The sequence below is a fragment of the Geotrypetes seraphini genome, chromosome 3, assembly GCF_902459505.1.
Source record: "Geotrypetes seraphini chromosome 3, aGeoSer1.1, whole genome shotgun sequence".
NCBI lineage: Eukaryota > Metazoa > Chordata > Amphibia > Gymnophiona > Dermophiidae > Geotrypetes > Geotrypetes seraphini.
In genome coordinates, this window is record NC_047086.1 from 112679504 (window position 1) to 112694963 (window position 15460).

Genomic DNA, 15460 nt, shown 5'->3' on the forward strand with positions numbered 1-15460 from the left:
GAGGAGCCGGCCTCACTACCATTGGATTGTAAGAAGCAAGGAGACATTTGAAGATGGCATATATCCCCTGAAGTAGCCCGTTCCAGGCTAAACAGAAAGTCTTTTCTGTCGGGATTAGGAGTTGCAAGCCTCTTTTGAAATTTCACACCTTCAGATGTGTGTATTTTTTCCTTGATTGTGATTTTGTGCTCCATGCCTCCAAAACTGCTTACATAAGTGAAACTGAGCTGTAGCCCTCGCTATTAATCTAGTTAAGTTTGGGATTCTGGTCACCAGTTTTTGGCACGAATAATACATGGAATTTTGTGCTCACAGCTGTCATTATTATAAAAAAAGCTTTTGAAAAAAATGCAATTCTGTATGAATGGACATGAGTGATTTATCTACTTATTTATATGTATGCGGAATTTTTTTATAAACCCGTGATGATGTGTTGAGGGTTGGGTACTTGTGTAGTCCCAGCCTCCCACAATTGAGGTTTATTTTTCTCCGTTATATTATGATTTTTCATACAGTTTTTGTTATGTCAGCAACTTGTGTATACGTGGCTTGAATGTTTCCCTGCTATTAACTATATTCTACAATACGTACCTAACATATATTTATCAGCCATTACGATTGTATCCCAGAAATTTGCTAGACTAGATGTACAACTTTAGTCTTTCAGTAGTATATATGATGCCGCAATATGTGAGCGAGCACCATATAGCTTTATAAATTAAAGATTGGAGAAGAGTACAGGAGATAGTGGGGGAGTATCTATCAAGCCTTTCTAAAATAAACACCATTGGACCTTTCACATAGGTGTCCTATTATAAAATTAGCCCCCATCTCTGTATTCCAAACCTGGCCACCAGATGTCCCTGATGTGTAGTGGTTGGAATATCATATCTCCAATGTTCCCAGCACCACCTGGCCCAAGGAGCAAAAGAGATTCAGGAGCAGGGCTTAATCTGTAGGCAAGAAAGGAAGCGAAGCTGAGGGAGGAGTCAGATGGGCCAGGGGTGACAAAACAGGAAATTAGGGTGTAAAGTGTACAGTATTTTCTGCTCTGCTCCATGCTCACTCCATCCCTTCCTGCTCCCTGCAGGCTTTCTGAAAGGGAAGTACTAGATCAAATACTCCTGCTTCTCTGGAGTTTAAAAAATGTGATGGAACTGTGTTCCAGGCCATTCCCCCAGAAATTAAAGCCTGCTCAGGAATCAGACACACTTCACATTATCCCCTCAGCCAGCCTTGTGGAATAGATTGTTTGCAATGTGGAATTTCAGTATCGGCATTCATTTCCATTTTTAAAGTTGTGTTTATTTGGGCCTTAAATTTACAAACCCTGTTTGTATTTGCTAAGCATATAAACTGGCACATAAACATTTATCTTGATAAACATCTTACGTCCCATTTTACAAAGCTGGGATACACACTTTTCAAATGCGAGCACATGCAAATAGAAAAGGGGTGTGGTCTGATCATGTCTTGGTGGGGCAAGGGTGTAACAGGTTTACAAATTTTTATACCCCATTTCAGAAGATGATTAAATAATTATGTCCTTAATGATCAATGTTGGGAGTTACACCTGCTACCAAACATGTTTAGGATTTGGTAAACAGCTGCTACTGTGCAGCACTTCACTGGAGGGAGGGTTACCCCCTTAATCTCTATGGCGCCGTTACTAGAATCGGGCCCAAACTGTGCAAGTATGCCCAGTAACTAGCCTTAGTTCTTCAAAGCCAGAGTACGGTAGTCATCTAAGCTTCATTGGACACATTAAACACACACACAACCATTTAAGCTTTGTTTTTTTATTCCATTAATTTTCTAATTAAAGATCCTCTGTGTTCATCCCATGCTTATTTGAATTCTATCACCATTTTCATCTCCACCACCTCCCTCGGCAGAGCATTTCAGGCATCTACCAACCGGTGACGGGACAAAAGCGCACGAGACTTTGGTGCGCTGACATTGCAGTGCAGACAATTCGGCACAAGACCCCAACGCACCGCCTAAAAAGTGACTTTTAAAGAGCTATGACGGGGGTGTGGGTTTACTTCATACTCTTCACGCTGACGTTGGAGGAGGGTGTGGGGGGTGCAACCCCCCACATTATAGAGAAAACTTAACTTTTTCCTAAAAAAATTGGGAAAAAGTTAAGTTTACTCTATAATGGAGGGTTCCAACCCCCCAACCCCCCACAACGGCAGCGCAAAGAGCATGAAGTAAACTGGGGGTGTTCCCCACTCACACCCCGCATCGGAGCTCTTTAAAAGTCACTTGTTAGGCGGTGCACTGGGGTCTTGTGCCGATTTGTCTGCACTGCAATGTCGGCACACCGAAGTCTCGCGCGCGAATGATTGTGAACCCTACTAACAATAATAATAATAATAACTTTATTCTTCTATACCGCCATAGTCGTGAGACTTCTAGGCGGTTCATACTGAAGAAAGCTGGACCGTCAGCAAGTTACAATATGTTGAAGTCCGGGATACAGTATATAGAAACTTACAAAAAGCATATAGAATCTTACAAAAGACAGTGAAATACAGCAAGAGTCTTAAAGGCAGCAAAATATAATGTTAGACATTTCAGGCTTAAAAGCAGGAGTGGACATATGTAGTGTTAGGTGTAGATATTTTTTTAGGTGATAATTCTGTTCAATAAGGCAGTTTTTATGGCTTTTCTAAAGGCATTATATGTCAGTCTTGCTCCATTTATGTAGTTGTCTAACCAGTGTTGTTGTTTGTTTGCTTGGTACATAAAAGTTCTATCCAGGAAGGTTGGGTATGCAAATAGATTGCTGTTTCTGGTTTGTCTCGTAGGGCTGTATAGAATGAAGTAAGGTAGCAGGTATATAGGAGCTAGTCCCCAAATCAGCTTGAAACATATGCAAGAAAACTTGAATATTATTCGTGCTTCCATTGGTAGCCAGTGAAGCAGTCTGTAGTAGGGGCTAACATGGTCGCTCTTTTTTAATCCAAATTTCAAGTGGACCGCTGTGTTTTGGACAATCCTAAGTTTCCTTACAGTTTTTTTGGGTATACCCATATAAACAATATTGCAGTAGTCCAGTGTTGAAAGCATTAGTGATTGCACTAGTAGTCTAAATGATAAAGGGTCGAAATATTTTTTGATGGACCTTAATTTCCATAGTGTCAGGAAACATTTTTTTACTACTATGTTCGTGTGTTCCACCATTGTGTTCCAACCTCTCTGTGAAAAAGAAATTCTTGACATTACAGTAGTCCTAAGTCTACCACCATGCAACTTCAATTCATGTCCTCTGGGGTCTCACTAGTGGGGGTTGTGGACAGGGTTGCAGATTCTACTCAGGGGTTTCTTTTCTTTTTTTTATCTTTATTCATTTTTAAAACTTTCAACAAGTATAACATAAGATACAATCATTTTATACTTTAACATCACTTAATATACCATCAAAGTTAACTCCCATCAAATATCCTTCCCCCCCCCCCCCCCTTATACCCAACAATTGTACTTAAGCATAATAAATCCTAAAATAATTCTATCCCCACCCTGGACGTTTATGAACAAAGAGAAAAAATAATATTCATTCTGTACAATAGTTTGTTAATGGTTCCCAAACATCCCTAAATTTCTTAAAACAGCCTTTCTTCTCAATTGGGTGGCTCTACAGAGGTCAGGAAAAATCATCACCGAGTGACCCAGAAACTTAACATCCTTAAAGCGAAAATACATACAAGGAATCCAAAAGTGGCAGTAAGGGTAGCTTTAGTCACTACAGCTCCAGAATCTTCTAGGAAACCAGTATGATCAAAACTGGCTCCCTCCTTCTGATCTTTAGCTATTTGTACTATTGGGCTTCAAGAATTAATATAAAAGACTTTAGTAATTGATGGTATCATCTTAAGTGGTATTTGTAAATTTTCCTTTAGATATTTCTTAAGCATCTCCATAGCTGACAAAATTGGAGAATGAGAAAAACCTCAAATTCAATCTACATTCATAGTTCTCCAACATTTCCAACTTCTGATGTATGTTCATATTATCCTTCACCAAAGCCAATTGAGTAGATTGTATTTTCTCAGTATTTTTTGCCATATTCTGAGCTCGAGTTTAAAGTTAATAACTAAGGGTTAGAATCCCTAAGTCCACCGATCAAGCCCTGACCACTTAGCGACCCCTTTGTGACCTGATTCACTAACCTCTGTCCCGATCAACCTCCGATCCGCGCATGCAAATGAGGGGGGGGGGGGACGGCATTCAAATGTAGGCAAGCAGCGATTCAGTACAAAAAATGAGAGACACCGACTGGGCTGACCGATCAAAAATAAGCGACTGCTAAGGACCAGTCGCTCAGGTCCTTTCTGACTGCCCTGCCTTCTGCCGCCCTGCTCTCTGTGCTGCTTCTCTGCTCTCTGTCCCGATCTGTATATGTCCCAATATATTTTTAGAAGAGCAGGCGTGTAATGAAATGCTGTGTTTAGAACAAATAGGAAGATAGATGTAAGAATACCTTGCTCCAAGCCGAGGAGTAGTGCAGCTGGCTGTGGTATTTTGTATTAGAGTGCCGGTACTTGCATTTCCACACAGGCACTTGATTTGAATTCTGCCTTGCTGTGCTGTGCTGTGCTGATAGACAAATTATTTTTGCAGGGTATTTATCTGCCTCGATCTCTTGCTCTCTGCCCTGACTCTCCTGCCCTTCCCTGCAGTGCAAGCCCGTGGTTTTAACCCACGGATTTAAAGCGGGTTAAAACCATGGGCTCGAAAGTAAAGTTAAAAGAAAATCGCTGCTTTTGTAAGCATGAACAGACCATCTACAGGCATAGAAGATGGTCTGCACATGCTTCAAGATCGCTCACTAGCGATCCGTGTGGTCGGAGGGGGGCATTTCTCCGATCGCCCCCATTTAAATACTGACCCGCTGTGGATCAGTCGGCCTGCTGCGGATCGGCCACAGATCGGGCATGATCAGCAAGTTAGTGAATCTAGCCCTAAGTCCCCACATTGCTTTACCTAAGAGTGTACTAATTCTGGAATTTGCAACCCACTTTTTAAACGAGTAGTCAATTCATCCTCCAGTACATTTACAGTGTCCCATACCTCCTCAAGGGTTATCTTGTCTCTTCTTCAGCTTGGGAATAATCTTAACTCCAGCGTCAGGGCTTTTGGAGTTCTCGGGCATAGGAGCTGCCAGGAACAAAAAATTCCAAGACAAGCACAGGCTATAAAGGAAAACAGACACACAACTAATCAGGGGAATATGTCTGAGGTTGACAGGTCAATCGCACTGAGACAAAGACGCACCGACAATGTCGTCCATACAACTGCGCGCATACACACACACACACACACACTTTACTTAGAACTGTTGGTGCTCTCATTAGGGGGGGAACCCCCCATTACAAAGGAAACTGTAATTTTTCCCTAAAAAGAGGGGAAAAGGCTGTTTCCTCTATAATGGAATGTTTCCCCCTTCCCCCACAACAACTCCCACAACGGGAGTGCCACAAGTTCTAAGTAAAGTGGGGGGGGGGGGTTGGGGGTTCCCCACACACGCACCCTCGGAGTGCTTTAAAATACTGTTTAAATCTAGCCCGCTGACGTCCTGCACGTGAATATCTTGGCGCCATTGTCAGTGTGTCTTTGTCTCATGTGCTTTCATCTATGTACCATATCTGAGTGAAGTAGTAAGATTTTAGGGCTGAATTAAATTTACCATAGGAGCTTTCTATGCAAATATACTTTGAGAGATCATGCACTATCTCCTCAGTATGTATTCTTATACATATTCATTGTAGATGGAGTGCTAGCCTAATGATTAGTGCAGTGTTCTGATCATGGAGAACTTGGTTCAGTTTCCACTGTAGCTCCTTGTGACCTTAGGCAAAACCTCTTCCCAAAACAGTGTCTTTCACTGCATTGGCCCCTGGGAGTGGAACAACCTTCCAGGTTACATTCGCCAGCAGCAAAACGTACAGAAGTTTAGGAAACTGCTGAAAAGACATCTGTTATGTGAAATGAAATATAGGGTCTGAGTTTGCCTGAGGGAGAAGGAGTGATGACTCTTGGAGTGCTGAGTGCTGGTCACAGAGGCGTTCGATGGTCTGATGTGTTTTATGTGGTTTAATGATGTCTGTTATTGAGACATCCTGTATAACTTATGGAATTTTATATTTTGATGTATGTGTGGGTTTGGCCAGTTTTGGCCTTAAATTATATTCGACGCTGATGCGACATGTATGTTATATGCAATTTGTTATAGTGTGTCCTTGAAGTGTTGTGTACGACACATGTAAATGTTTTAATTTGTATGTTAAAATGCAACTCGCCCTGGATAAAGGCGGGTGAGAAATAAACAATCAAACTTAACCCTCTGTTGCCCCAGGTACAAAAAAATTTAGATTGCGAGCCCACCAGGGACAGAAAAAGTTACTGCATAATGTGTACAGCACTGCATATGTCTAGTAATGCTATAGAAATGATTGGCAGTAGTATTTCCAGAAAACCTGAATGGTTGAGATTGCCCCTGGGACAGAGCTGAGAAGCACTACTCTAGAGTGTTTGATGATATTGATCCTTTTCTGCCCATTTTTGCATGAACAATTAAGAGCTTTATGTTCCTAACTTATTATGTTTCTGTAGTGACAGGTATGGAATATGTTGCTGATTTGGAAATAAGTTTCTCAGATCCACAGTTTTTGGAGATTTTCAGAAATGTCATAAGTGGTCTAGCATTCCCCATTGCACATGCCTCAGATGTCACTATTCAAAGCATCAACATTACAACAGGTGAGTGAGTACCTTGTGATGCTGAACTGTGGGGGTTGTTGGCGCACTTCCCCTGAGGCAACTGTTGTATTTGTTGAAATAGGGGTCTCTGCTGGGACTTTGAAAGATATGCTTCAGATAGGTTGTGATACTGAAGGGAATAGACATAGTAGATAAAGACAGGTTGTTCACCCTCTCCAAGGTAGGGAGAACGAGAGGACACTCTCTAAAGTTGAAAGGGGAGAGATTCCGGACAAACGTAAGGAAGTTCTTCACTCAGAAAGTGGTAGAAAACTGGAATGCTCTTCTGGAGTCTGTTATAGGGGAAAACACTCGCCAGGGTTTCAAGACAAAGTTGGATAAGTTCATCTAACCTGGTGAGACTGGATTCATTTGGAGCACTGGTCTTGACCTTGGGGCCGCCGCGTGAGCGTACTGCTGGGCAGGATGGAGCATTGGTCTGACCCAGCAGCGGTAATTCTTATGTTCTTATGATTTTCTGTATTTTGACTAAGTAAATGTTACGTTAGGACATGCTAGGGAGGTAAAGTTTCTTAATGAAATAAATTACTGCTTTCAAGGAGCAGCTGGTGTAGAAACCAACAAGTGAGGGAAATATTTTAGGCTTACTCTTTAGGATTTGGCATGAAAGATAATGGTGCTAGGGCTACTTGGCAATAATGATCATATTGTGATCAAACTTGACTTAGTAACTGGAGGGAGACGCAAAGAAAATCTACTGTGCTTGCAGTTAACTTTCAAAAGGCAAAATGTGATGACATGAGGACAATGGTTAAAAAATAACAAAGGAGTAGCTTGAAAGGTTAGAGGGCAAATATTCAGATGGTGGTGGTGAGTGTTTATTTCAGCTGTTGGCAGTATTATCCATGGATATTCAATGCTGGACCATATCCAGGCCACCAGCATTGAATATTTGGGTTTATGTGGCCATCTGCCTCTTCTGCAGTTAAGTGCAGTATTCAACACTTAGGGCTCCTTTTATCGAGGTGCGCTACGGGGGTTAGCGCGTTGGACATTTCATCACACGCTAACCCCTGTGGCACACCAAAAAACTAACACCTCGTCAATGGAGGTATTCCGCGCGTTAACTGCCTACCGCAGCTTGATAAAAGGAGCCCTTAGGGGTCCTTTTACTAAGGTGCGTTAACCGATTTAGCGCACGCTAATGATTAGAACACACTAAATGCTAACGCGTCCATAGAATATAATGGGTACATTAGCATTTAGTGAACGCTAATCGTTAGCGCGCGCTAAATCAATTAGCGCGCCTTAGTATAAGAGGGGGTTAATTGCCTAAACAACACTGCATAAAGGTAGGACTGATTTTTATTTGGTCAGATTTGGCTGGTTAATTTAAGCAGTTAAGTACTAAATATCCACATTTAACCTTATAAGTGCCGACTCTACCCCTGGACCATGCAGTTAAGTACTTCTGGCTGTTTAAGTCATTTTGAATATAGATCATTAGAAGTGGAGAAATGGCCTAGTAGTTAGAGCAGCTTCCTCAGTACCCTGAAGTTATGAGTTCAAATCTCACTGTAACTCCTTGTTATTCTAGGCAAATCACTTAATACTGCATTACTCCAGGTAGAAAATAAATACCTGTCTATAATATGTAAATTGCTTTGTTTGTAACCACACAAATAAAAACAGTATGTAAGAATAGCCTTACTGGGTCAGACCAATGGTCCATCTAGCCCAGTAGTCCATCTTCACGGTGGACAATCCAGGTCACTAGTACCTGGCAAAAGCCCAAATAGTAGCAACAATCCATGCTATTGATCCATACCTTGCCATAAACATTTTTTATATACTATCTTGGAAGACCCATAGACCATATATTACATACATTAAGAAAGACAGAAAAAAGGCCAAACAAGCACTGCCATGGCAAGTAGGTGAGTTGAAAGAGGCTATTGCATCCCAAAGGACATCTTTCAAAAATGGAAAATGGATTCAAATAAAGAAAATTGTAAAAAGCATAAGAACTAGGTGTCGGATGTAATGAAAAAGCTATTCAGATAGAAGATTTCTGTAGGGACAAAATCTAAAAATGACTTTTTCAAGTACATTCAAAATGATAAGCCTTTGAATTAGTCAGTTGAACCATTAGAGGATTGAGGGGTAAAAGAGGCACTCAAGGGGGACAAGGCCACAGTGGAGAATTCATTGTTTCACTCTTTACCGATATAGGAACATAAGAATAGTAACACATTCAAAATGGTGTGGAGCCCACTGACTGCATTTATTGAGTCATAATAACCGTCATGTACCTTTCTTTTTATTTGACTTCCTTACACATCCAGGGTGGGGGGGGGGAGGAGAATGTATTATTGTTTGCTATACTTAATTATCTATATTATTGAAATTAAATATGTACTTCTTCTATTAATTATGGGGAGAAGGGGGGAGAAAATGATTGTTTTTTAATTATTTATGTATTTAAAATGCGTTCTGTGTAATGTTTATGTTTAAATTCATTGTATGGCACTGTTAACATTTGAAAATTAAAGATTTATTTAAAAAAAAAACAACAACATAAGAATTGTCACTGCTGTGTCAGACCAGTGGTCCATCGCGCCCAGCAGTCCGCTCATGTAGTGGCCCCAGGTCAAAGACCAGTGCCCTAACCGAGACCAGCCCTACCTGCATTTGTTCTAGTTCAGCAGGAATTTGTCCAACCTTGTCTTGAATCTCTGGAGGGTATTTTCCCTTATAGAAGACTCCGGAAGAGCATTCCAGTTCTCTACCACTCTCTGGGTGAAGAAGAACTTCCTTACGTTTGTACAGAATCTATCCCCTTTAAACTTTAGAGAGTGCCCTCTCGTTCTCTCTACCTTGGAGAGGGTGAACAACCTGTCTTTATCTACTAAGTCCATTCCCTTCATTATCTTGAATGTTTCGATCATGTCCCCTCTCAGTCTCCTCTTTTCAAGGGAGAATAGGCCCAGCTTCTCTAATCTCTCACTGTATGACAACTCCTCCAACCTCTTAACCAGGAAGAATTTAGGGCACATTGACAAATGATCAATTGAATAGTATACATCCCAGAGTACCAAAAGAACTTAAAAATGAAATGACATACCTTATATTAATAATTTGTAGTCTATACAGTATATTAAGAACAGTTTAAAATACATGAAAACTGGAGAGTGACCAATACTCATATAATGCCAATTTTTAAATGGGTTCCGGGGTGATTAGGAAAACTACAGACCAGTAGGTCTGATGTCAATGCCAAGCAAAATAGTAGAATAAATTTACTTCATATATAAAAAGTCATGGTTGAATGGAACAACAAAGTTCCATGGTGTGGCCTCATCTTGAGTATTGCGTTCAATTCTGGTCTCCTTATATCAAGAAAGATATAGTGGTGCTAGAAAAGGTTCAAAGAAAAAGAAGAGTGACCAAGATGGTAAAGGGGATGGAACTCCTCTCGTATGAGGAAAGACAAAAATGATTAGGACTCTTCAGCTTTGAAAAGAGATGACTGAGAGGAGATATGACTGAAGTCTACAAAATCCTGAGTGGAGTAGAACGGGTACAAGTGGATCGATTTTTCACTCCGTCAAAAATTACAAAGACTAGGGGACACTCAATGAAGTTAGAGGGAAATATTTTTAAAACCAATAGGAGGAAATATTTTTTCATTCGGAGAATAGTTAAGCTCTGAAACACGTTGCAGTGGATGAGGTAAGAGAGGATAGCATAGCTGGTTTTAAGAAAGGTTTGGACAAGTTTCTGGAGAAAAAGTTCAAAGTCTGTTATTGAGAAAGACATGGGAAGCCACTGCTTGCCCTGGATTGGTAGCATATAATTTTGCTACTCCTTGGGTTTTGGCCAGGTACTAGTAGCCTGGATTGGCCACTGTGAGAACGGGCTATTGGGCTTGATGGACCATTGGTCTGACCCAGTAAGGCTATTCTTATGCTCTTATGGATTTAACCCTCCTATTTCTGTTTTCTGTCTTTTGGATAGTTCCTAATCTACAACAATCTACAATTGCCTCCTATCTCACACTTTCTAAAAATCCAGACATACTGTACCACCTGGCTTACCATTATCCATATGCTTATTAAAAGAGAACAGCAATAAAAATTAAAATACAAAAAATAAAAAATTTGAATACATTGGTAAGGCATCCAGATACCTCTTCCACAGTGACTAGCTTTTTGCTTCAATGCTGATCATCACAGTTCAATATCATCTGATTTGTTTTCTGGACTCTCTTCTATTATTTTGCCTGGGAAAACTGGTTTCACGCTTCCCAGCCTTCAGCCCTCAGATACTGCAATTGAATTGAAAAATATGTTACAGATACAACTAGTAATTGGTTTGCAAATTCATATCTGAATTACTTCAGTGCTCTGGAATGAATGTTGTCTGGTCCTTGTTACTTAGGGCCGGATTCTCTAATACTGCCGGTAAATTCTGACAGGCCACTGTAGCAGCCATAAATCTAGCAATTCCAAAATGGCGAGCCATTCTTAAAGAACTGTGCATGCAAATGAGGTTCCGCGGAGGGTCATCAAATTTACATGAGATCAGCCCCTAGTGATAGTGATCAGCATATGCACAGAATAGTCCACGGAAAGAGGCATGGGTGGATAGGAAGGGCGCAGAGCTACCAGCGAACGCCATGCTGTTGTGTCAATCATAGGTATGCCAGCACTAATGGATGGAGGGGAAGGGAAGGAAGGTGCAATCGTCGGCTTTCAACAGATGCATATAATGGTTATTGCAGATGGGCAGACTGGATGTGCCCTTTGGCCTTTATCTGCCATCATGTTTCTATGTTTCTATAAGGCACGCTATCTTGTGTCAGTCATAGGTGTCCCAGCACTACTGGATTGAGGGGAAGGTGTACTCGATGGCTTTCAACAAGTGTGTATAAGGCACGCCTTTAACACACGCATTTAATATATGTACTCGAGATACCTTTCATACACACACTCGAGACGCATGTTTTTGAGATTTTTTCCCCATGACTGTATTACTATAGTTTAAGTGAAGTGTGGTTTTAAAAAATTTTTTTTATCATGATCCACAGCCAGAAGCATGCGCCTGAGACGCACTTTTCACAGTATAGGCACCCCTGGACCAGCCGGTAATTTTTGGTCGCTAAAAGCTGGCGCCTCATTTAGAGAATCACCCGGCCATGATGGAGAATCACCTGGAATGCTTGTTTAAATATTAATGAGCCCGTTTTACTTCCATTTTAATAGTAATGACCTCATTGTACTACATTTGCATGGCAGAGTTGGAGGCTGGTAGGAAGCTCAAAAAACACCACACTGAGCCATTCTGATAATCGGACAATAAAATACCAGCATGCTAAACCGGCTGTAACCGGTTTAGCAGCCACGTTGAAGGCACAATAAGTTTTGAGAATCCAGCCCTGAGTTTGTAAATTTGCCCTTTTTACATATTCTACTGTAGCAGTAATTTGCTTCAGTTCCTCTGACTCATCTCTTTCAATGTTTCTTAACCACTTTCATTTGGAGAGTAATTTTACAAAGGCGTTTCATGTATATATGTCAGTATGTGCACATAAGATACCTCTTATAGAATTACCCCTTACATAGAACTGTGCATGACCAGGATGTATGCATTTATATGTTAATGTACGTGTGATCTGGGGCAGAGTATGTGTGGAATCATAGGGGTCCTTTTACTAAGGCATGCTTGCCATTTCAGCGTCCGCTAAACGCTAACGCATCCATTATAGTCTATGGATGCATTAACGTTTAGTGCGTGCTAAAATGCCTAGGGCACCTTAGTAAAAGGATCCCATAGTTTGTGCAAGCACTTTATAAAATATGCACATTCGCAGATTATGTCCTGAGATTCACATTTCATTCCGAGCAGGTATAAATGTCTGCAACTTCAGCCTGGGCATGATTTCTACAGAATTTGCACCTATTTGTCAACATGAAATCTATATATATAAAATCGGAGGTATGTATGTGTGTATGTATGTGTGTGTGTATGTGCCGCGATCACGCAAAAACGGCTTGACCGATTTGAACGAAACTTGGTATGCAGATCCCTCACTACCTGGGGTGATATGTTCTGGGGGTCTTGCGGCCCACCTGCACACGTGGGCGGAGCTACAAACAGAAAATCAGATTTCACCCATTCATGTCAATGGAAAAAATGTAAAAAGCTGCCATTCTCACAGTAATTCAAAAACGGCTTGACCGATTTGAACGAAACTTGGTATGCAGATCCCTCACTACCTGGGGTGATATGTTCTGGGGGTCTTGCGGCCCACCTGCACACGTGGGCGGAGCTACAAACAGAAAATCAGATTTCACCCATTCATGTCAATGGAAAAAATGTAAAAAGCTGCCATTCTCACAGTAATTCAAAAACGGCTTGACCGATTTGAACGAAACTTGGTATGCAGATCCCTCACTACCTGGGGTGATATGTTCTGGGGGTCTCGTGGCCCACAACTCTATGTTGCTTGCTCAAGGGTGGGTTCACCCAAGAATTTATATGTTCTTGCTCCAGGAGGTGAAACTAAAATTGTTGTTTATAATCACGTTTTGCGTTAGTTGTATTGTATTCATTTTGTCAAATCTTTCACATTATAATTTGAATATTGTACTTTTTATTAAGCTGTAAAAAAATAATTTCATTCACCACTATAAAGTATCTTTATTTGAATCCATTTACAGTGTTATTGCTATAATTAAATACCCGTGCAACGCCGGGGCATCAGCTAGTAGGCTATAAATATGTGCCGCCTTGTCTTTTCGAGCCAGGCAACCTGTGATAAATTACCCTCTTGGGGCTATTAAGCTGCAGTAAGTGCGTAGTTGATTCAGAAATTAGGGTGTGCTGACAGCACAGGCCTGTTGTATCAGTATGGCAACCTGATTGTACAAACTAATTCTTGCATTAACTGCTTAATGTGGAATAGGATGAGTAATGGGCAAGGACTGTGCTTTACAGGCATTAATAGTTAATGAGACAATATAAGGCCGAGCCGTAAACGCCACCTCAGTAGAGGTACCACCTAACTGCATTGTATTATCTGCAATGAGATTACCGTAGCCCACGGAATGTCTGTCTGTTTTTGTTAACAGTGTTGTAAACTTCTGGGCATGTCCCAACAATTAAAAAAGAGCTCTTGCAGGTAGTAATTTTGCTGATTGCCTTGTGGTCAGTGCAAAACCTTACTGCAAGTTAGTAAATGGTATATTTAATTTTTGTCCTGCTTTTATTTTTAGGATTTTTCTTTGGGGTTCTTCATTATTGAAGTTCTCCCTTCTGTTGTGCCTTTTACACACCTATACTATTGAATTTGTTGTATTATTTCTTCCCTCTTCCTTCTCTTTATATAGGTAAATGTAAGTAATTATTTCTTTCATAGGTACTATAGTTAAATTGTGAGCCTGTTGGGACAGAGAGGGAAATTCAAAGTATCTGATCAGATTTTTGGCCATTACTTAAGTTAATTTAATTGTTTTGTAAACTGCTTAGAATCCTTTGGGAGATTTAGTGGTATATAAGATACCACATTCAATTAAAATAAATCTGCTGTGACCTTGTCCTATCTGAGTGCCTCTTTTAAACTTTAGTCATTCTCTTTCATAGGCTAGATTTTAGAGTCCTTTCACTACAGAACAGTAAGTTTTGGTCTCTAACACTAAAGCCCTGATTCTGCAAACGGCATCCCGATTATAGGCAGCAGTAGGTATGCATGTTTTTTAAAAAAAAGGCTCCCAAGGCAAGCCACCTATATTGGCGGCGCCTACGGGAGCCTAGAGAGAGGCCTGCATGCCCGCCTAAGGCTAGGCATACACGTCTCCCTAGTCCAGCGGCCTACATTGTAAGTAGACATGGCTGCTAAGCTTATCGTGGCAAGGGATCTCACTGCTGCGATAAGTTTAGGGCTGTGGCTGCAGCCGCCAGTCCCCCCCCCCCCCCAAAAATGAATGCAGCAGAAGGGATGCCCAATCCCTCCTGCCTGGAACATCCCCTCCCAAGATTGCCGGCAGGAGGGAAGCCCAATCCCTCCTGCCCAGAACACCCCTATCCCCCCTGAAGATCGCAGGGAGAAGGGTGCCCAATCCCTCCTGCTGGAACACCCCCCACCCCCAAACGAATGCAGCAGGTGGGATGCCCAATCCCTCCTACCTGGAATACCACCCACTCCCTTCTTGATCGCCAGCAGTAGGGTGTCAAATCCCTCCTGCCAGCACACCCCCCACCCTTCCTGAAGATCGCCAGCAGCAGGGTGCCCAATCCCTCCTGCTGGACCACCCTCCCCACCCTCTCTGAATGAAACTGGCAGGAACATAAGAACATAAAAATTGCCACTGCTGGGTCAGACCAGTGGTCCATCATACCCAGAAGTCTGCTCACGCGGCAGCCCTTGGTCAAAAACCAGTGCCCTAACTGAGACTAGCCCTACCAGCGTACCCCCACTAGAGAGTTGCGTGGGGACAGAAATCCCACCCGTCCCCACCCGTCTCTGCCAAAATCCCACCCATCCCTGTGAGGAATCCCTCCGTCCCTGTGAGGAATCCCCTTCGTCCTCACCTGTCCCTATAAACTTCAGAAATAGTTATTTCATTTAATTATGCTACTGAATTAAAGACTCTGGTAGAGATCCATTTACAAATAAGCAAAGACACTTTATTAATTTGGAAATATTAATTGGGAAGAATACATACTTTGTAAA

At 41.5% G+C, this 15460-nt stretch overlaps 1 protein-coding gene across 2 annotated transcripts in view; it reads left to right on the top strand.

Moving 5' to 3' along the window:
* Positions 1–15460, top strand: part of ADGRF5 (adhesion G protein-coupled receptor F5) — a 212342-nt gene that overhangs the window by 87516 nt on the left and 109366 nt on the right. For both annotated transcript variants that reach the window (XM_033938407.1, XM_033938409.1), the window contains exon 4: positions 6619–6765. In XM_033938407.1, the coding sequence (XP_033794298.1) occupies positions 6619–6765 (147 nt within the window). The remainder of the gene's footprint in view (positions 1–6618; positions 6766–15460) is intronic.